At 45.6% G+C, this 20,996-nt stretch overlaps 1 protein-coding gene across 1 annotated transcript; it reads right to left on the reverse strand.

The window, feature by feature from the left end:
- Positions 1 to 17,863: 17,863 nt before the first annotated feature.
- On the reverse strand, positions 17,864 to 19,735 carry LOC119328499 (cytochrome P450 709B1-like). The gene is made up of 2 exons (XM_037601473.1): positions 18,515 to 19,735; positions 17,864 to 18,419 (listed from the first exon to the last, which is right to left on the reverse strand). Exons 1-2 carry the CDS (start codon positions 19,733 to 19,735, stop codon positions 17,988 to 17,990), a joined length of 1,653 nt encoding a protein of 550 aa, XP_037457370.1. The 3' UTR covers positions 17,864 to 17,987.
- Between the last annotated feature and the right edge of the window lie 1,261 nt (positions 19,736 to 20,996).

A 20,996-nucleotide genomic window follows, 5' to 3' on the forward strand; every position in this document is an offset into this window, starting at 1 on the left:
GCCTCCCCCCGAGCGCCGCCTCCCTCGCCTCCCTCGAAACCCTAGATGCTCGCGACCTCCCTGCCGTCTATCCGCGCCTCCCCCAAGCTCGCCGTCTCCGCTTCGGCCACCACCAAATCTCTCTCGTCGGAGCTGCCCCTCGATGGCGGCTAGCCTCATCGGACGCGCTCCTCAACGGCGGCGCGAGCCTCCTCGCGCGGCCTGGTTAGTCTCTCTCCCTCCCTCCCTCTCTCCCCCGCTCATCCCCATGCCCCCACGGGGCGGCGACCTAGGGTTAGGTGCGGCCGCCGTTCTCGCGTGCTCACGCGCTCCCGTGCTCCGCTGAATTTGGGTTGTTCTGTTTGTCATGCAGTTCATATCTCCCTCGGATCGCTGCCGAAGGGCCTGCACTCGCTGGATCTGTCACGGAACAAGATCGCCAACGTCGAGGGGCTTTGGGAACTGACGAAGCTTCGCGTGCTCAACCTCAGCTACAACCGAATTTCGTGCATCGGCCACGGTAAGTCGCAGACTTGGGGTTCTTGCATTGCACTGCACATCTTCTGTAAATTCCTTAGTGCTAGATTTCTTTCTGGTCCATGTACACCTGCATCCTATCCAAGACAGACATGTAACATTCCATAGGATGTATGGATCATATCTTGAATGATATGGCAGTGGCCACATTTGTTGGTGGCTGGGACCGGCCACATTCAGTAATTATTTTTTCCTACAAAAGTTTAATGTCTATGCATCACATGTTATAGTCCCAGGAAAAGTTCACTGAAATTGTTGTAGTTTAAAAAACAGTTAACTGAAACTGTTGTAGTCTGAAACTGTCAGGAGTTGGTAATTATCGGACTAAGTTACTTGTTACTACAAGTCTACACGACTTTGTTTCCAGCGATGGTCATAAGCTTTCGTGTTGACGTCATTGCGGTCTTTGTGATTCGTCACAGGGTTCTATCTTATGTTAATTCACCTATGTGATCTGGGGGTCTTGATATATAGTAATGAAGATGGCAATTTAGCATCCTGCTTGCTAATACTTGTTATTGCCCTTCTGCAGATCCATTATTAGTTAGTACTGTTATAGAGTATCCGAGGGTGCTAGCCTTTAACTGTACTGATTTTTATGGTGAGAAGATAACTTTTTCAACTAGTTTGTTTACTCTATTTTTGGGACAAAGGCAGACAGGCGCTCTACTGATTTCATTAAGAGAAAGGGTAGCAGGCTCAATATTTGTAGAATATTCTTTCTCTTGCTTCTTTCTGGGTTTCAGAGTCTTGTGGACACATATCAGCAAGATTCGTTTTAAGTTTGATTCAAGACATAAATGACATTAATGTTTAGCTCACAGTATCTAAAGTGTTAGGAATTCTGTGTTGTTTCTAAAAGCTCTACAATATCCAGATTTTATGATATTTGTACATCCACAAGACTTAGCCTGAAATCTGTGTTGTTTCTGAATATTCATAGTGAATAGTTTCAGTATTGCTTTTTTTAAACATGTCAGTATTGCTTTGCATAATGCATAATGTTTTGTTCAAGCTTATGTACAGCAGTACAGTCCATATGAGGCTGTTTATTCAGTTTGTTGTGCTCTGGTGATTGGTTGCAAAAATTGCCCCTGTTCATTCAGTTTTGCTTGCATGATGGAAGGGGAAAAATGCTAAAAAAGTGTCCTCCAATACCCCGGCCCATGCATCAAATCCTTTTGGATGTTTCGGATGTTTTGTCTCCGACCATTGTGTCGTGATGAATTTGCAGGTACCCCGAGAGGCCCTTGAGTTTGCCGGAATGTCGATTAACTTCCGTTCCGGCAAATTCGGGTACTCCATATGTCCTATTTTCAGCAAAGGTCATGCTGAAATTTTCCGTGAATTTTAGCATGACTTTGCTAAAAATAGGACAAATGGGGTACTTGCGACTAATGCATGGGCCAGGGTATCTTAGTACTTAGTTAAGTAGGATCAGCTACCCCGCCATTCTTGCTGCATTAAACCATAGGTGGCAATAGAGCCAAGTGATTAGGCCCAACTCAGAATTCTCCTTAGCATCGATAAACCCTAGATGATAAACCCAACATAGGTGGCAATAGAGCCAAGTGATTAGGCCCAACCTAGGGTGCCTCGGCATCGATAAACCCTAAATGATGAAAACTTAACTTGGCTTCTATAGGGTGCCTCGGTGTCGATGAGAACCTAAATGATGTACGCTTAGGCTTTTAGGGTGCCTCGGCGTTGACAAACCCTAAATGATAAAAGCTTAGCTTTTAGGATGCCTTGGTGTTGAAAAACCCTAAATGATGAGACCATGATCTTGTTCCTTGACAATAACCAACTTTTTGATCAAACTTTTTTCCTATTTAGAGTGAAACATGGCCCACAACGATGAGGCCGGCGGTTTGGGCAGCAAGCAATTCTGGGAGTTGTCCCAGGAGTTGGAGGAAGAACCTCACCGCTATGAGGACGCCGTGGAAGACACCGATCCTGACTACACAACCCCTAGTGGCGTCGGGGATGACACCACTGATGATGGCGCCGCGGATGCCACCACTGATGATGGCGGCGCATGCACAGATGGCAGCCAACTGAAGAGGCAACGGAAGGACCGGCGCCCGAGCGTGCTCGGCACTGTCAGGGAGGAATTTACTGAAGTGAACTCCGACGGGCATCCGACGGCGCCCAAACACGTAGTCAAGGGGTACTCGGTTCAGCTCAGGCGCATTCTCCGGAGCACCGTCTCGATCAACACCGAGAACCTAAGGCATAAGGACCGAGGGAATTTGCACAGCCTCCTCTTCATGAAGCTGCACGAACGATACAAGTTCCCCGCTGAGTTTGCAACCACACGCCTCTCAGGGAATAAAGTGAATGGTGCCGCCCTCACGAGGATGAGCACGGCCCTGTCTACTTGGAAAAGCACGGTGAAGGAAATGATTGAAAAAGGTGATAGTTATGAGAAGATCAAGGCGAAATATCCTTTGATGAGCGAAGATGACTACAAGGAGTTCAAGATCAAGTGCGAGAGCCCCGCAACCTCCGAATCAAGTCAGTGGGGGAAAGAAATGCGGCAGTTGAACTTAGGGGTCCACCAACTCGGTCCCGGTGGTTACAGAGTGACGGAGCCTATATGGGACAAGGAGGACGCGGAGCGTGCCGAGCAAGGCCTACCGCCCCGCTTCGAGAAATACCGTGACAAGCAGACCATGAACTTTCTCAGGGCCCGGTACAAGGAGGACCCGGTAACGAAGGAGCTTACCACGGATCCGAAGACCAAGGCGCTTGAGCTTGTTCTGGTAAGGAATACACCCCCGCGTAATTAGCTCCATATGGTTGCATTCTAATTAATCCCCAATATTTCTAAATGGTTCATGTTCCTTCCGCAGGACAATGAAAGCAGTAGCGCAGGGTCGTCTCAGAGCTCCCCTTTCGACACCCCTTTGAATAGGGCGTTGAACGTAATGAAAAACAAGGATAAGCTCAGTAAGCCGACGTCAGATGGTCGTGTGGCCGGCAAAGGCTTGTCCACAAAATGCTCGTCATACTATACCGCTGGTGGGCGAAAGGAGAAAAAGACCAGCTCGGAAAGCCAGTCACGCGAGGTTGAAGCACTCAAGGCACAAGTGACGCGGATTCCGGAGCTTGTCCAAGAGCAAGTGGAACAACTGGGAACGAAGCTCAACGCCATGGTGCCTACGTTGATTCATGGGCTGACGATGTGGATTGCGGGCGGCCAACAGGGGCCTCCCCCGGTTCCTAGCTTCACGGCCAGCAACTCGGATAGCGCGCAGGCGGCGCCATTGGTGTCTCCGGCGGAGGCGGTATTCGTGTCTCCGGCGCCGGCACGGGCATTGGAGCTTAATGCACCCGGGTGTACGCCAACCGACACCTCGCCAGCAAGCGGCCCCTCCGTCAGTTGCACGCCCGCCGTTGGCGGTGCCTCGACATTAGCCGAGCTCGACGGCATCACGGTAACTAAGCCTCTCGGCCGATGACTTCATCTCCTTGCCTTTGACTGGGCATCCCTGACGCCCTACATGTTTTCGCAGGGCGCCGCCGACGTTCCTTGCACTCTCCTGCACTTCGTGGGCGGCGAGTTGGTCGATGTCGCCAAGGGCAGAATCGTTCAACCGGGCAACCCCGTGTTCCTCGGTAATCCGATGCCACCCACAGTATATAGGGTTGAAGTGGTTCGGGTGCTGCCAGGCTGCGACGAGCTGTTACCTCCGATTCGACCCGCTGGGGCCGACGAAGAAGAAGAGATGACCCTCAGTGCCTGCGTAAGCTGGCCCCTGCTTTGGCCGAAGAGCCAGATTCGTTTGGGGGCGGGGGACACCACCCCACAGACAAGACCGCCAGACGTGCCGGTGCTAAGCCATGGCAAGAACGCCACAACGCTACCGGACATGCCGGACATCCCTATGGCACAGGATCCGGACATGCATATGGCACAGGATCCAGACGATGACGACAACGACGATGGTACATTTACCAACGTCGATAAGTACTTTGCCGAACATGGGTACGGTGACGAGTTCTGCGGGCCTCCTTCTCAAGAACCCAACCAAGACGACCGCGATCTAGCTGGTACGGCGGAGAAACCCAGTTGCAACAGGCTTCGTCTGGCGTTCAGTTCTCAGGAGACGCCTCCAGCTACCGCCTTCACCGAGCCTCAGATAGCTGAGGTGCCAAATATTATCAGTCCCAACACGCTCAAGAAGGCGGTCTATGAGCAGAACTCGGTCCCATTACAACAGATCAAGAAGGGACGGAAACAAGAGGCTAAAAAGGGCGCCGGTGAAAGCCAGCCGGCACCGAGTATGATCCTTGCTCAGGACGGGCCACCTTCACCTAAGGATATCTCGAGGAGGGTGCATGTGGCGGGTAGGGCGATGCTACCGACAAATATGCTCAATGCTGCAACCGGTGTTATGCGGAGTCTGCATGACCGTGTTCTTTCTTTGTAGAAGCGGCGTCTCAGAGAGAATGATGTGGCTTACCCGGTTTTCGTGGCCAAGGTGCCAGAGGGCAAGGGCTTTGTCGATGGCGCCATTGGGGGTACGATCGTCCTGCGGTTTGATGACATCTTTGCTATGTTTAACCTTCATCCGCTGCACTACACCTTTGTTCGGCTGTTTTCGCTGAGTATGGAGATGCGGATCATTAGAGACAGGACCCCGGACATCGTGATAGTCGACCCCTTCTACATGCGTGCCAAGCTCTTGGGCAGCGCTGGGGACCGCCAAGTCGCGAGTTCACACCTCAAAGGCGTCATTCTGGCAAACCCAGATAAGGATAACTTCCTCGTGTCTTACTTTCCCGAGTAAGTCATCCCTTAACCGCCCCGAAACAAATGATTTCTTAGATTTCGATCGTTCTTTCTTTTTTCTAACATTCCGTGTTCTGTGTAGTGACACACATTGCACACTCATCCTCTTAAGCCCGAAATATTCCATGGCCACTCATTTCGACCCGAACCATGACTCCAAGATAGACTACACAAATATCAAGAAAGTTCTTGATGATGTTCTCCCTAGCTACGCCAAATCTGGAGGCACCTTCACCAGGCCAGTTCGTAGGTACGGCAGGCACGTGTTCGCCCACAATACTAAGTTTTGCTGCGTCAAGCAGCCGCCTGGCGGTCAGAAGGATGCCTACTACGCCCTCCATCACATGCGGGCGATTGTACGGGACCATCATCACCTTCTGCTACCAGATAATCTCAAAGATTGGGCCGCGAGCTTGTCGGCAATCCAGGACGCGGACATCAAACAAGAATTCTTTCGCATCCAGTCGGAGTTAGCGGAAATCATCCATCAAGATGTCCTTCATACCTCGGGGCAGTTCTACCTCAGATATCAACCGTCCAACAGTGAGATAGACACAACGCTACAAATGCAGGCTGACAACGCCCGCGATTTCATGACCATCATGACAGACGGCGGCTTCATCCACGCTCCGGTCCCATGAGTCGAGTCGAAAGTAGTGATGCTATTTGTAGTTCTGAAACATTGATTGGCTCATGTTGTAATTAAACTTTAATGAATTATATGTCTCTTTGGTTTGGACAGTCGTTCAACTTAGATGTAATCGATGCTATTTATTAGTAGGACCATGAATCGTGCTATTAATGTCTTGCTTTTCTCTTCGGATCCTTTTGTTGCATACTTATATATTGCTTATGTATTGTCTGTTGTTTGGCTTGTGCATAGAGATGTCGTCGCATGTCGTGTGCAAGGGTAAGGTTCCCGGAGTCTACAACAACTGGGAGGAGTGTCGGAGACAGGTTCACCATTTCAGCGGTAATAGTTACAAAGGGTACACCACTAGGGCAGAGGCGGAATCTAGATACGCCCGCTATCTAGCGGGAGAGAGGAGGGAGCGTTGGAGGAACCGGATGAAGACCAGTTTCATCGCGATGATGCTCATCGTGATGACCGCAACTCTCTTCTATGTGATGGTAGTTTAGATGATCGATATCGACTTGTAATGTAAAGACAAACTGGCTACTCGCGGTCTCGAGACTTGTAATGTTTTATCTTTGTTCGGTCTTTTGAATTCGGAGACTAATATGATGAATTGTATTCGGAGACTAATCTTCTATTGTAGTCGATGAATCTGTTGTTGCTGTGTGCTGCCGTCTATATTCTGTCCAATAATATATTTTGTAACTTGTGCAAAAATCAGAAAAGTAAAAAAATAAAACCTAATATTCATACTAATGGCGCATCACCTCAAAGTGCGCCATTAGTATGCCAAAGGATACTAATGGCGCATCACTACACAGTGCGCCATTAGTATGCCAAAGGATACTAATGGCGCATCACCCCACAGTGCGCCATTAGTATGCCAAAGCACATGGGTAAATATGGCCCCCTGGGAGGCATACTAATGGCGCATGGTGGTCTATACCAATGGCACACCAGTGGTGTGTCATTAGTAAAAAATACTAGTGGCGTGGTACTAGTGGCGCACCAGTAGTGCGCCATTAGTAGGCAAAACTGGTGCGCCACTAGTAGGCCTTTTCCTAGTAGTGGACACTTGGACAACCTTCTTCCCGCTGCGCTTCACGGCTTAACAGCTAGCGGCAGCGGACACGGCGGTGATAGCGACGGTCATAGAAAGGGAAAGGAGAGAGCGAGCAATAGACATAGGGACAGGGGAATGACAAAACTAGAAGCTCTAGGGGCCAAATTGCAAAAAAGACCAACTGCCAGCCGTGGGAATTCTCCTACCTAGGCCCGGGTGTCGACGTGGCAGCAGTCAAAACACTACGCGAGCTGGTCAGCGGCGGTCAGACGAAAATAGGACCTTGCATGAACAACTTAGAAAGAATTAGGACCCAGATATGCATTTTGAAAGAATTAGGACCCAATCGACACTTTTGGAAAAGAATTAGGACCGCTCTTGCATTTTACTCAAAATTGTGAGGTTAGTTAGTTTTCTCATTTTTTACTTGCTCCATCTGTCCATGGTTTATGCTGGAAAATTACATTAATTTGCCCCTTTAGCATCAGGGCCATTTTACATTGTTTATCTTCTATACCAGAAGTATTTAGTTCATACATGTGAATTGCAATATCATTTGATTTGCGAAAACTTTTGATTAAAATTGAATACCTCATAGCTGACACCTTTTTTGGTCCTCTAAGATTTAGTTCATCAACCTAGGCTAGTTTCACTGCATGATTTTTTTACTGGTCCCCACATTAGAGGCAAAAGCTCGCCCCCCTATGTTAGAATCCTGGCTCTATCCCTGCATGGATCTCATAGCAAATGGATGCACAATCTGCACGTTCAAAAGCTTGAAGTTGTACCTTAAAAAAAGCTTGAACTTGTAATCATCCGAACAACACCAAGAGAGTCACTTTCAACCATGATCTTGCAAACGCCAAGATCAAACGCCATCCGTATGACATCCCTAATACCCCGGGCTTCCATGGTGTCTATATTCCGAGCATGGTTGTACCACAAGGCCTGGGCGTGAACCAACACACAAGTATGATCATGAATGATAGCTCATGTATTGCCTTGATGTCCTTGCACTGAAAAACTAGCATCGACATTTACTTTGACAAAATGTACTATTGGTGGCGTCCAAGCAATCCTTTCCATTGGATCCTAGCGATTTGGTCTTGATACTTGGGTGGATGCAAGATCAAGAATGGTATCCACTACCCATCTTACCGAAGCCACCACGGAGGGAGTGTATTCCCCATTTCGTCTGTTGTTGCGCTCTGTCCAGATCGTCCAACTCCCACATAAAAGGATATCAACCTGTGCTTCAGAGACAAAACACCGTCAATGATATCAATAGCCCAAGACTCTGGGTGGAGGTCTGGGATTCTCATCGGTAGATAACGTTTTAGTTCTGCCGAGAACAATTTGCCCCAAGTGCATCGAAAAAGTGCATGATCAATTGTCTCATTAGTTCCGTAGTCCTCACAAAAGCCAATTCACTCAATATGGCATCTCTCTAAAATGGCTCTGCATGACTCAAATTCATGCATCACTCTCCACTAGAAATTCCGAACTTTAGCTGGCACTGAAATCTTCCAAAGTTTCTGCTAGTGCTGATTGGACCCCGATGAACTCGATGCTACATTTTTTGGTCTCTTAACATGCAACAACGCTTTGTATGCTCAACGCACCCAAAAATTTCCCATCTTATCATGCTTCCATGCCCATTTGTCCTCCTGAGTATGGCAAATTGGAATCCTACAAATAGCTATGGCATGAGTAGGTATGAAGTTTTCATCAATGGTAACTTGATTCCAATCACCATTTGCCGAGTCAATTAGCTCTTCCACATGTGTGACACTATCTTCAGGCAGCCAAACTAGCGGTTTTGAAGAGAAATTGTCCGGAATCCATGGGTCATTCCACATGTCAATAGTTGATCCATCCTCCACTCGCTTAATCAGGCCACTTTCCAATGCCACCCTTCCATGCAATATAGTCCATCAAGTGTGGGAGGAATTCCTCTTCTTCCCTGCTGACATAAAGTTTATATCATGGTAGTATCATCCCTTAAGTACTCAGGCACAAAGCGAGTCCAGTTTCGTAATCAGGCGCCAGCCTTGTTTTGCAAGCAAGGCTTGATTGAATATTTGGAAGTCCCTAAACCCCATTCCTCCTTGTCCCTTGGGTATAACGATTTCATCCCATTTCCTCCAATGCATCTTCTTTTTCTTCTCATCTCCACCCCACCAAAAGCGGGCAATGACTCCTGTGAGCTTCTTACATAACTTTTTTGACAAACGAAAGCAACTCATTGAGTATGTAGGAAAGGCTTGACAAACATATATGATTAGTGTATCCATTCCAGCACTACCAAGCATCCGCAGAATGCCTCCATTTACTAACTTCTTGACGTTTGACAAAATATGTTCGAACTCAGCTTCATTTGATCTCCCCAAAGTAGTGGGAAGTCCAAGGTATTTCTCTACCAAGGCTTCAATGACAATACCTTGTTGGAAATATGCCCTAGAGGCAATAATATTTGGATTATTATATTTCTGTGTTCATGATTAAAGAGTTTATATTCTATGCTATAACTGCTATGATCCTGGAATACGCGATTCAGTGGAAAACTCATATGCACGTGTGGAATGATAAACTGTTAAATAAAAGATTCCTAGTCTGGCCTCTAGGACTAGCTCACGTGTTGTTGGTGATCACATTTTCCGGATCTTAGGATATTGTTTAAAGTGTTAAACGATAGTCCTAAAACAAAATTGAGATTATGACGTTAGAAGAATGATCATATTGAATCGAACCAAATTTGTCTATTATGAATTGAGTAATATCGTCTATAATCAATTGTTTAAGACAGAGTGTTAACGTGTGATTTTGCTCCTTAGACCATGAGGGCGTCGTAGTCACTTCTTACCGTACGATGGGCTTTGGGATTGCTCAAACGTCACTTGTTACATGCTGATCATAACGACAACTTACAGGTTCATCAAAAAGTTTGACAAGGGAATAGATAGCTCGAGAGTGGGATTTGCTCCTCCGACGATGGAGAGATATTCTTAGGGCCCTCTCAATGTGACTACATCCATCATCGTCTAGCTAGACACAGGTGACTACGTCACGGGGATGCCAGAACACAATAACGAGAAACAGGAACAATACCAGTAATGAGGATTTAGGTATAATGAGCATGTGTTGACTTAGGAGGATACCGATGCATCCCGGGTTTTGCAAAGTATCGCGAATCAAAGGGAACATCACATAATAACCAAAGGGTCACTTGAATATGATTCACGTGCTCATAGGGATCAATATGGACGTCCACAGTTCCGCTGTCGGTCATTGAACAAAGGGGTTTCGTTCATGTCTAGGAGTTACCGAACCTATGGGTCACAAGCTTAAGGAAATCAAGATTCACTGAGTGTTAGTAGGACATGAGTGATGAGAATATATTTGTGGAATTGTTTCATTCAAATTCAAAATAGTTCCAAGAGGATCCGGAAGCGTTTCGGGGTCACCAGAAGGGTTTCAGAGAGCATCGGGTAATAGCGGGTTTTACTGATAAATATATATAGGCGGAATATGTTTCCAGGGATGTTAAATTATATATAAGATGGTTTGGAAGTATTTAGAATAATTTTATATTTAATTTAATATCAATGGGTCTTAAAAGGCCAAGATGTGGAGGGCAACTTGGGTCACAAGGACCCAAGTGGGAAGGCGCCTCCCTTCCCTAAGGAAGGAGGCCGAATTGGGGTAGGGGAGGAGTCCAACTCATCCCCCACTTTGGCCGGCGCCCCAAGGAGGATTTCCCTCCTTGGTGGCAGCCCTCCCTCTGCCCTCCAATCTCTATATACCAGGTTTTTTTTGCTCTTTTGTATGTACAGGTTTTGGAGCCTCATCTAGTTCTTCTAGTTCTAGTTCTAGTTGATCCTAGTTGACTAATTAGATCTAGACTAATCCTCTAATCCTAATAATTAGAAGCCCCGTGTGGTTCTAATCTCATCCGTCTAATTCTCCGATGACTATTAGCTCTGGATGGTGAAGCGCTGCCAGATCATGAAGGCTGCATGCTTGCAACCAAGTAGAGAGGCCGTGCTTTTGGTCTTCAGTTCGAGGGGACAGTTCGCGGGCAGTTTGTGGATCGTCCATCAAAGGTTTGAGGGACTCCAAGTATGATCTACACCTACATGTTCTTCTTCCCTGCAACTCGGTGACGGTAACGATCATGATCCCAACCTGTTATGCATCTTCATATTGACCATGGGTGTGCGTAGGCATGATTTTTTTGTTTTTCTACTACGTTTCCCAACATACCTGACGGCGTGTGATCCTCCACTTTCATCTCATTGGTGCAATTGGTACTAAAGAAGATTGCCAACTTTTCTTTGTTAACCATCTGCCAAGATCCAAGTCTATAAAGCTCTAGAATCTCCTATAACCGGTGAGCACCCTCACTTGAGGCCTGCGAAAATATTAGAAAGTTGTCAGTGAAAAGAAGGTAAGAAACCCATGGAGCATGGATGCCCACCCTAAAGCCTCGAGACAAGTGATTTGTTCATGTGAACTTCAGCATGCTGCTAAGCCCTTCGGCACATAACAGGAAGATATAAAAAGATATTGGATTGTTCAGAAAAGACTCCATTTACTCTAACCGAAAGAGTGACAGTTTCAAGCCATTATTCTATTTACCCAAGCATCCACAAAACCCATCCTTGTCATAATTGCTCTTAAATACGCCCACTCGACTCGGTCGTAGGCTTTCACCATATCGAGCTTAATGGCACAAAAGCTCCAGACTTACCTTTCTTTCTCTTGAGATAGTGAATACATTCATAGGCAGTGAGCACAATGTCGATGATTTAACACCCTGGTATGAATGCATTTTGTTCCTCTAAAATTATCTCTTCCAACACAGGCCTGGGCCGAAGCGTAAGAACTTTAGAGGCTATTTATACAACACATTACAAAGAGCAATAGGTCTAAACTAAGTTAAATCTTGAGGGATTTTATCTTGAGAATAAGCACCAATATAATACTGCTAACAAGTTGTGGCATCTCATCTCCATTCAGAAATCCCCTGATGGCATCTCAAACCTTCCTCTTAAGAATACTCCAGTGCTTGATATAAAACCCAATAGTGAAACGATCCGGCCCAGGTGACTTGTGCGGATGCATCATAAAGAGGGCCCGTTCAATCTCCATATCTCTACAGGCCCGCACAAACTAGCATTCATATCATCTATAACCTTACTTTGGATCCACTTAGTCACCACCTCAAGTTGTGTCACCTCCCAAGCAGTAAACAAATTTTTATAAAAATGGATGGCTATGTTTTCCATACTGATTTGATCATACTCATATGTTCTGTCCTCACGACGCAAACACTTGGTTTGGTTAGTGCGATGACGCTGCCGTGCTTGTGCATGGAAGAACCTTGTATTGAAGTCTCCCTCCATCAACCATGATATCCTCGATATTTGCCTTTCCATAGCTTCCTCCCGGGAGAAAAGTTCAGAAATTCTTCTCTGAATGTGAAGGACCTGTCCCAAGTGAAACAGACCTTACATGTTCAAGTTTAGCTCTCATCTCTTTAAGTTGTCTACTAACTTAACCAATTTCATCTCTGCTCCGCAATTCCAGTAGTGTCCTAAGATTAGCTAGCGAATTGTGAACTCCTTCCAACTATCCATCCACAATCTACCAATCTTCATTAATGATCTGATCTATATCTTTCATGAAGTGCCAAACAACATATATGCATGTTATAACCTTCCACCAAACAACATGCTGTCTGATCACTTTCCGCCAAAGCAACATGCATCAACCAAATAGCAGCACAACCTTACACCATCCACACAGGGTGGAGAGGGTACATGGTGGTTTGACTCCCGCAAAGCCCTTCTTTGTTTGTCTCGGGTTTGCCGGAAAATGAATGTGCGAACACGTCGCTGGACTGATACAGGACCGGGTTGGATGACAAACTGTGTCCGAACAGCGCGGCCCGGATGCTTGCGGGAGGTTTGAGGGTCCGCTTTGGAGATGCCTTAATAAACCCCGGATGCCCTTACCTGGTGATCGTCAGCTAGGGGGTTTGCCTCCAGTGAACGATTGGTTCGCTAGAGGAGGCACCCTCGAGCGAACGTTTGCGCCTGGTTAGCTCGCTGCCTCCAGCGCGACCCTGTGTTTGGGCCAGCAACCCAGTTTAACACTTTTTTCAAAAAAATGACATCAACAAAAAAGACACTCAATTGCCATGAATTAACTTATGAAAAAAATGCAAGGCTACTATATAAAAATGCCATCTCTCTAAATTTTATAAATATGCAAATGAGTATGATTTAAAAAAAGTTATATGAACTACACAAATGAAAAATGCCATGCTGAAAAATATAAAAACTGACATTCCTCGGGATAAAAATGTCATCTCTTAATAATAAAAATTCCATCTCTCAATAATAGTAAATACCATCTCTCAATAATAGAAAATGCCATCGCTTAATAATAAAAATGCCATCTCTTAATAATAAAAATGCCATATCTTAATAATAAAAATACCATCTCTTAATAATATTAAATGCCATTTCTTAATAATTTTAAAATGCCATCTCTTAATAATAAAAATGCCATCTCTTAATAATAAAAAACCCATCTCTTAATACTAAAAATGCCATATCTTAATATAAAAATGCCATCTCTAATAGTAATAAATGTCATCTCCTAAATATTAGAAATGCCATCTCTTAATAGTAAAATTGCCATATCTTGATATAAAAATGCCATCTCTTAAAAATAAGAAATGTCATCTCTTACAAAAAAAATACAATCTCTTAATATGAAAATTCTATCTCTTAATAATAATAAATGTTATCTCTTAAAAATTAAAATGCCATCTCTTAAAAATTAAAAATGTCATCTCTTAAAATAAAATTCCCATCTCTTGATATTAAAAATGTCGTCTCTTAAAAATTAAAAATGCCAACTCATAAAATAAAAACTCCATCTCTTGATATTAAAAAAATGCATATCTTCAAAAAAAATCCATCTATTAATATTAAAAAATGCCATGTCTTAATATAAAAATACCATCTCTTAAATAAATAAAAATGACGTCCTTTATAAAAAAAACAATGCCATCTCTTAATATTAACAAAATACCATTTCTTAATAAAAATGCAATCTCTTAAATACATTAAAATGCCATCTCTTACAATAATAATAATAAAAACACCTTTAACACCTAGGCGAAGGGGTGCGCTGCTAGCCAATGGGCTTGCTCTAGTACTTTGAATATATGGTTCGCCGGCGTTTCCCTTATAGCGAACAAGTTTGCGAATCCGACGCGGCAAGGATCCTGTTGCAGGATTTGTGCAAACAAAATCGATGGGAGATGGAGGGGTCACTGTGAAATCCCTCTCGGCTGACGGTGGCTAAAACATTGTAATTAGTTTAAATAGTGTGGGTGATCTTAAATTTGCATGATTACTTTAATCAATGTGGGTGATTAGTTTAATCCTGGCTAGTAAACCTTTATGATTAGTTTAACTAGTCACCAACCCGTGCTTTTGCACGGGCTAGGTTTTGAGAAAATCAAATGTGATATCTCTGTACTTTTTTCTGTAGTTCCCCTTGGTGCTGCTTTAATGATGTATGAACCTTTTCCTACTTGCCTTTGTTCTTTTGCAAATTCGTACTGTTTGATCAACAACCATTTTTTAATATTTTCTTATCACTAAATAATAAATGTGAATTAATGGGCATATGGTTAACTTTTTGGTATTGTTGCAATAATTTTCTTTTGTTATTTATTTATTTTGCCTATAAGTGCAACACATGTTGGTTGTGGCCTTTCAGAAATTCAAGATATACACCTTGATTGATTAAGAACCATTCTACTAATTTGCTCACACCAAGGAAAGGAATTAACAGTGAAGTATATATAAATTACAGATTTTCTTTTCCCATATATTCTTTTACATCCTAAATGTTATTAAATATCCATGAAAGTTTGACTTGTCTTTTGAGGCATTCGTACACCAGGTTTCTGAATGTCTCCTCACACCTATAGTTTAGCAACACCATTTCACCTTGTTACGGGTCTTGAATCTTTATGCTTGTGAGTACCTCGTTTTTTGATTCTCATCAATATTACTTTTTTCCCTATGAATATTGGCACATTTCATGATTTTGGGCATGCTTCCTCGTGTAGCTTGATTCTGTTAATTTTGATTCACTTATTTCCCGACTACCCCAAGTTTTAGATTATTCACGAAAATGCAATGATCCATAATGAGATGGATGACCTTTCTCTTGCTACTTTGTACCATCAATCCTTTCTTGGTGTCTGAATACCTCACTTCCTTCATTTTGTGAATGTTCAACATCAAAAGTGTTTTCTACCATTCTATCAACACATTCGTGAGTTTACAGTACACTTTCCTTTATATCTTGATACTTTGAATTTGATTTTTTCTTGGTCTTCACTACCCTTAGTTTCTATTCTTCATCAGGTTGTACAACACAATATATGTTCCTGGTCATAGTCGTTTTGGCGCCATTCACAATTAGTATATCATTGGTACCATGCTTCTACAAAAAAAAATAACAAAATATGTGTAATCTTTAGAATCATAGTAAAAAAGGTCAATTGTTCAATAACTGTACCTATTATGGATTCATCTATTTTAGAATCTATTAAAAGCATTCCTATAAATAGTGTAATCTTTGTATCCATACTTGAGGATATACTTGTCCAGTCTAAACTGAAATTTCAATCCCAATCCACATATTTTCTGGATTTGTTTTGTCTTTTTATTGATATCACAATCCATATATATATAAAATCTTGCGTCTTAATATTTTTTTCCTCCAGACTCGAAAAATCCTGCAAGTTGATGTATGTAGATCACGTATGTCTAGCTAAAGTTTGAACGTAAAAATAATATCGATATAATATATGGTCCAGTATAGTATACAGTATTGCCTAAATAATGAGATATTATCGAATGTCCCTTCCACATTTCTGCTCAGGTTATTTTTCAAACTTGGGACAATTAATAGAAGTGCTAGCCTTATTTTGAAGTTTTTTCTGCATTTGCCGTGACAAAGGAATACACTAAAGTTACTTCTTGTAGTGTTCTTCTATTATAAAATATATGCTCTTGAATTGTTCCTCACAAGAGGGCTCCTAGCTTTATTTCCTCACACAACGTCGTCTATGTTGCATGTACCTATTTTGCAATGCCAATTTAGCATATACAGAAGTACTAATGGATATGATAGAAAAGTACATGAACTTGTTAATCATATGTTTCATTATCTTGCCATCTATCATATATAGTGCCCTGAAATAATTAGTGTATGATGAGGAAGTTTCAAATTTAGAAAATAAACTTTATAAATCATAGTAGCTTATTTATGATGCATATACAAATACTTTTTAGAGAATTAAACTGACATGTTCATCAAGTAAGTACCATGCCAGGGCTAGTAAATTGGGTGTTGCTGAGGTTAATGGAATCCCATAGCTATTACATGGACCATAACTTTCCAGGATTCCATCCGGTTTAAGAGGCCTGCACGGCACAATGGGGTGAAGGAAAAATTAACTCAACAATAGTTACCAAAAGAATTTAATTCGGCATTTATGGAGGAATTGATTCTTCATCGGAGAGAGAGAGAAAGCCCTAGCTTAAATCGGGCATGCATTGGATACGGCATCAATTAAGGCCTTGCATGCTGCTCCATATCCCATCGCTTGCATGCAGCCTCACGGCTCGCAACGTTCCGCGTTTCTAGCTAATTAATTCTCCGAATTAGCAAACACATAGCCAACTAAGCGTAGCTAAATAATATGGCATTAATAACTACACAGGCCTATAAATCCGCTCGGCTCTTCCTGGTTCTCCAGCCTTTAAACACTGGGCGAGTAACCTGCAGGAAAAAAAGAAAATGAAACTTAAAGACAATCTAAAGTAACACAAAAGTGTTCAGATTATTATAAATTAACAAATTGGAAAGAAAGGGGTATGAAACTTTGATCGATCTGCTATTGATTGTCATGTATGTACGTAAGCAATATGAACTGCGTACTGTAACAAAAAAAGCCATATATGTAGCGAATAATTGGGAAAAAAATTAAAAAGTATCTTAAAGCGAAAGCACACAATAGTGGGAGAAAGGAACCTGATCTACATCAAGAAAATAAATATGAGGCAGTATGCCCTTTGACCAGGCCAGATCCATGCCCCAACCTTCTGCCATGAGTTTCAAGAGAGACAATTGATTTGTTTTCCATGAGGGAGAGGTGGAAAGGAAAGGAATAGAGAGGAAGGGACGGAGTAACCATTTGTTTTGTTTTCACGTGTGGAGAGGATGAAGTGGGGAAGGGACGGTTGAAGACTTTCTTTTCTATCGTAGGGGAGAGAGAGATAGGAGATAAAAAAGGGAGGTTGTGACGGTGGAGTAAAATTAGGATCCAATCTTTTCTTTAAAACAGGATCCAATCTCCTTTGGCATGTACGGGGGACTTTTTTATCTCTTATGCCATCTATAAATAAGGTCTTCATTTTAAACTTTTTTCGAGATTATTATGATTAATGTGGAAATTATATGGATTAATCTACACCGTAATAACATGGTCCCACCAGATTAACGGCTCTAATTTTCTGATTAATGTGGTAATTTCTTGGGAGTCTGTAATTAGTATAGGTATAGATAGATAGATAGATAGATAGATAGATAGATAGATAGATATAGATAGATAGATAGATAGATAGATTAGAGTGAGGATAAACCTTTTTCTCTTTAGCTGGAGTGAGGATAAACCTTGGCAATTAGTCAATCAGAGAGAGGACTAGGAGAAATTAACCTCAATGAGCAGTACTTATAAAAACACCTCACGTTCTTCTGCTCACAAATGCTAGAGGTATACGTAGTGAAGATACAAGCCCACAGCTCAAAACCCAAAACCAAAAAGATACAAGCCCACTCATGTACTTATTTTGTACTTCAAAGAGGCAGCTGCTCTACTGACCCAGGAGCTTGAGCAGCACGGGGAGCCCGCACTTGGGCTGCAGCGTCAGGAACTCGGCCGGCGCGTGCACGTACTCCGGCGCCACCTCGAACTCGAACCGGCGCAGGATCACGGCGAGCGTCGCCTTGGCCTCCAGCATCGCGAAGTCCTGCCCGATGCACGACCGCGGGCCGGCGGAGAAGGCCAGCATCGCGCTCGGGTGCTTCGCGGCTCTGCCCACGCCGTTCTGAAACCGGTCCGGCTTGAACTCGCCGGCGTCCGCGCCCCACACCTCCTCGTCCCGGTGCATGATCGCCATCGGGATCATGGTGGTCGTGCCCTTGGGGATCTTCACGCCGCCGAGCTCCGTGTCCGCCCTCGTCTCCCTCGCGATCATGATCACTGCGCCGTAGAGCCTCAGCGTCTCGTACAGCACCATCGTCGTCTGCCATCATCGATCACAGGTGAAGTGCGTGTCACTCGTCGTTGTGTGGAGTGTGCATTAAGTGGGTCAGAATGATGGGACAGGCAGGGGCTTACCAGCTTGAGCTTGTTGAGCGCGTCGCCCTGCAGCGGCGTCCCCGTGCCGCCGCACTCTCGGAGGACCTCCTCCCTCAGCTTCTGCTGCCATTCCGGGTGCGTGCCGAGGAGGAAGATGGCCCAGGTAAGGAGGTGCGAGGTTGTGTCGTGCCCGGCGAAGAAGAAGGTCTTGCACTCGTCGATGATCTCGTCCATGCTAATGGCGGCCGCCTTCTGCCCGCCGGCGCCGGCCGACGAGTTGGCCTCGAGCATCAGGCCAAGCAAGTCGTTGCCGTAGCCTTTGGCCTCCTTGGCGGCGGCCTGCCGCTCGCGGATGATCGCCATGAGCGTGCCGCGCACCTTTCCCGTGAGCTGCCGCCGCCGCTGGTTGGTCTTGGTGGGGAGGTACTCGAGGCCCGGGACGCGGACGTTGTTCATGGTGGAGAAGGCGATGTACTGGAGCTCCCGCTGCGCCACAAACACCTCCTTCCCCTCCCTGTAGCTGCTCCCGAACGCCGTGTGCGAGATCACGTCGGCGGTCAGCTCCACGAACTGCTGCCCGACGTCGTCCACCCTCGCCACGCCGCCGTCGCTCGCCGCGGCGAGCGCCTCCCACGGCCGGACCATGTCCCCTGCGCACTCCGCCATCGTCCTGGTCATCATTTTGAGCTTGTCCATGGTGAACGCCGGGTGCACGATGCGGCGGTGGCGCGCCCAGTCGTCGCCGTCGGAGAAGACGAGGCCCTTGCCCAGCAGGGCCAGGAAGTTGGGCCCCGGGTTGGGCTTGCCGTACAGCCCGGTCTTGTTGGACAGGATCTGCTTCACCATGTCGTGGTCGCCGACGCAGAGCGACGGCGTATACCCCGACCACGAGAGGAAAACCTTACCGTAGGACGCCACCCACGCCTTGTACTGCGGCATCACGCGCGCGATGATGTCGTGGGAGCCGAGGTCGAGCACGTCGTCGGCCGTCGCCGCGCGCATCGCCATGACCTGCTCGTTGTTGCCGACGAAGAACCGGTACGCCGGCCCGCGGATCCCCTGCCGCCGGAAGGCCCTCGCGACGGCGTAGGGGCGCCACACCAGGTGCACCGCCGCCGTCCACAGCGTGGTTGCCAGCACCACGGCGAGCGAAGCCAGGACCAGCCCTGCAGCGGGCGCCATAGCCACCATGGCGTGCGACGATCGACCGGTGAAGCTCAGCTCTCGGGAAATGGTTGATGTGCTGATGATTGTGTCCATGCGCGCACGTATATATATATATATAATAAGTACGTATGATGTTGCTGCACTGGTCGATTGGGGGCTTGCGTTTGTAGGTTTCGGGGGCGGCCGGCGATCTCGCGTAGGCAGCTAGCATGGTTGTCGCCGATGACCGCGATCGGTTGTGCAACCCGGCATGGTTGTCTGTTTGCTAGATCATGGTGCGGTGTTTGGTGACGAATTGGCGCCGCTTGGCAACGTTCTTGCAGGGTGTTTCATGAGCTCATGGATGACGTGCAGACTTCTGTAAATGAAAAAACAGGGAGTAAACACCGTAGCGCAAGCCACAGACTAATAAAGTACCGATAGCTTAGGCACGAGGGTCCACCACGCAGGAAAGCTCTAAGGCGACAAGAGGCGATTGCATGGTGATTGTCCACCTGTGCTAGGGTTAGGGTTTTGGCTTGCGGGGGTGGTGGGTCTATAGTGGTGGCTAGGGAGGTGAGGGCGCAACCCTAGACATGGACCGGTGGTGTTTCTCTTCCGCTAGGGGTAGAGCTGATGGCGCAGAAAGCAATAGGAAAGACGACTAGGGTTTCGGAGAAGATGGGGATCTTCATCGGCGGCGGTGGCTACTCCAATGAAACAAGCCAAACCCACCGCGACGGTGGGCGGGGAGGCGATCCAAAAGAAAGCGGCGACTATGATAGGCCCTGCATTTGTGATGTCAGGAGCTACAAACCAGAGGAGGACAACGACCCCAGCCATGGCGGCCGAGGCCTTGGCCTCCAATAAGAAGAACGTGGAGACTGCACTAGGGGGATTTGCGCGTACGCCGGCGCGCAAGGTGGGAGAATCTGCTAGTCGAGGCGCTTCCAAATCCCCGGTGGAAAGCAAGACTCCAGACCAAACATTGAGTCTTTCGGCAAGACTGGGTGGTATGGTTTTGATGGACAAGGAAGCAGAGGGGTTTGTGTTTGCTGAGCCAGAAAAGATATTTCCAAAGAATTAAAGGTGGTCGGCAGTGTGGGAAAGGTGTTCTTGACAAGGCCAATGATAATGAGTGTTGTGGAAAAACAATGTAGAGGGCATGGCGATTGCACAGAGAGGCCAAGTTTAGAGAGCTTGGCTCAAACACTTTTGAAGTTCACTTTGGCAGTGAGGGGGATTGGAGACACATGATGAACAATGCTTCATGGCAGTATGATTTCAGTGTCCTGATTCTGAAAGAGTATGAAGGAAACACCAGACCTTTGGAGATGGTCTTTGACAAGGTGGGCGTTTGGGTTCGAGTGGATGA

The sequence above is a fragment of the Triticum dicoccoides genome, chromosome 7A (genome assembly GCF_002162155.2).
Source record: "Triticum dicoccoides isolate Atlit2015 ecotype Zavitan chromosome 7A, WEW_v2.0, whole genome shotgun sequence".
Taxonomy (NCBI): domain Eukaryota; kingdom Viridiplantae; phylum Streptophyta; class Magnoliopsida; order Poales; family Poaceae; genus Triticum; species Triticum dicoccoides.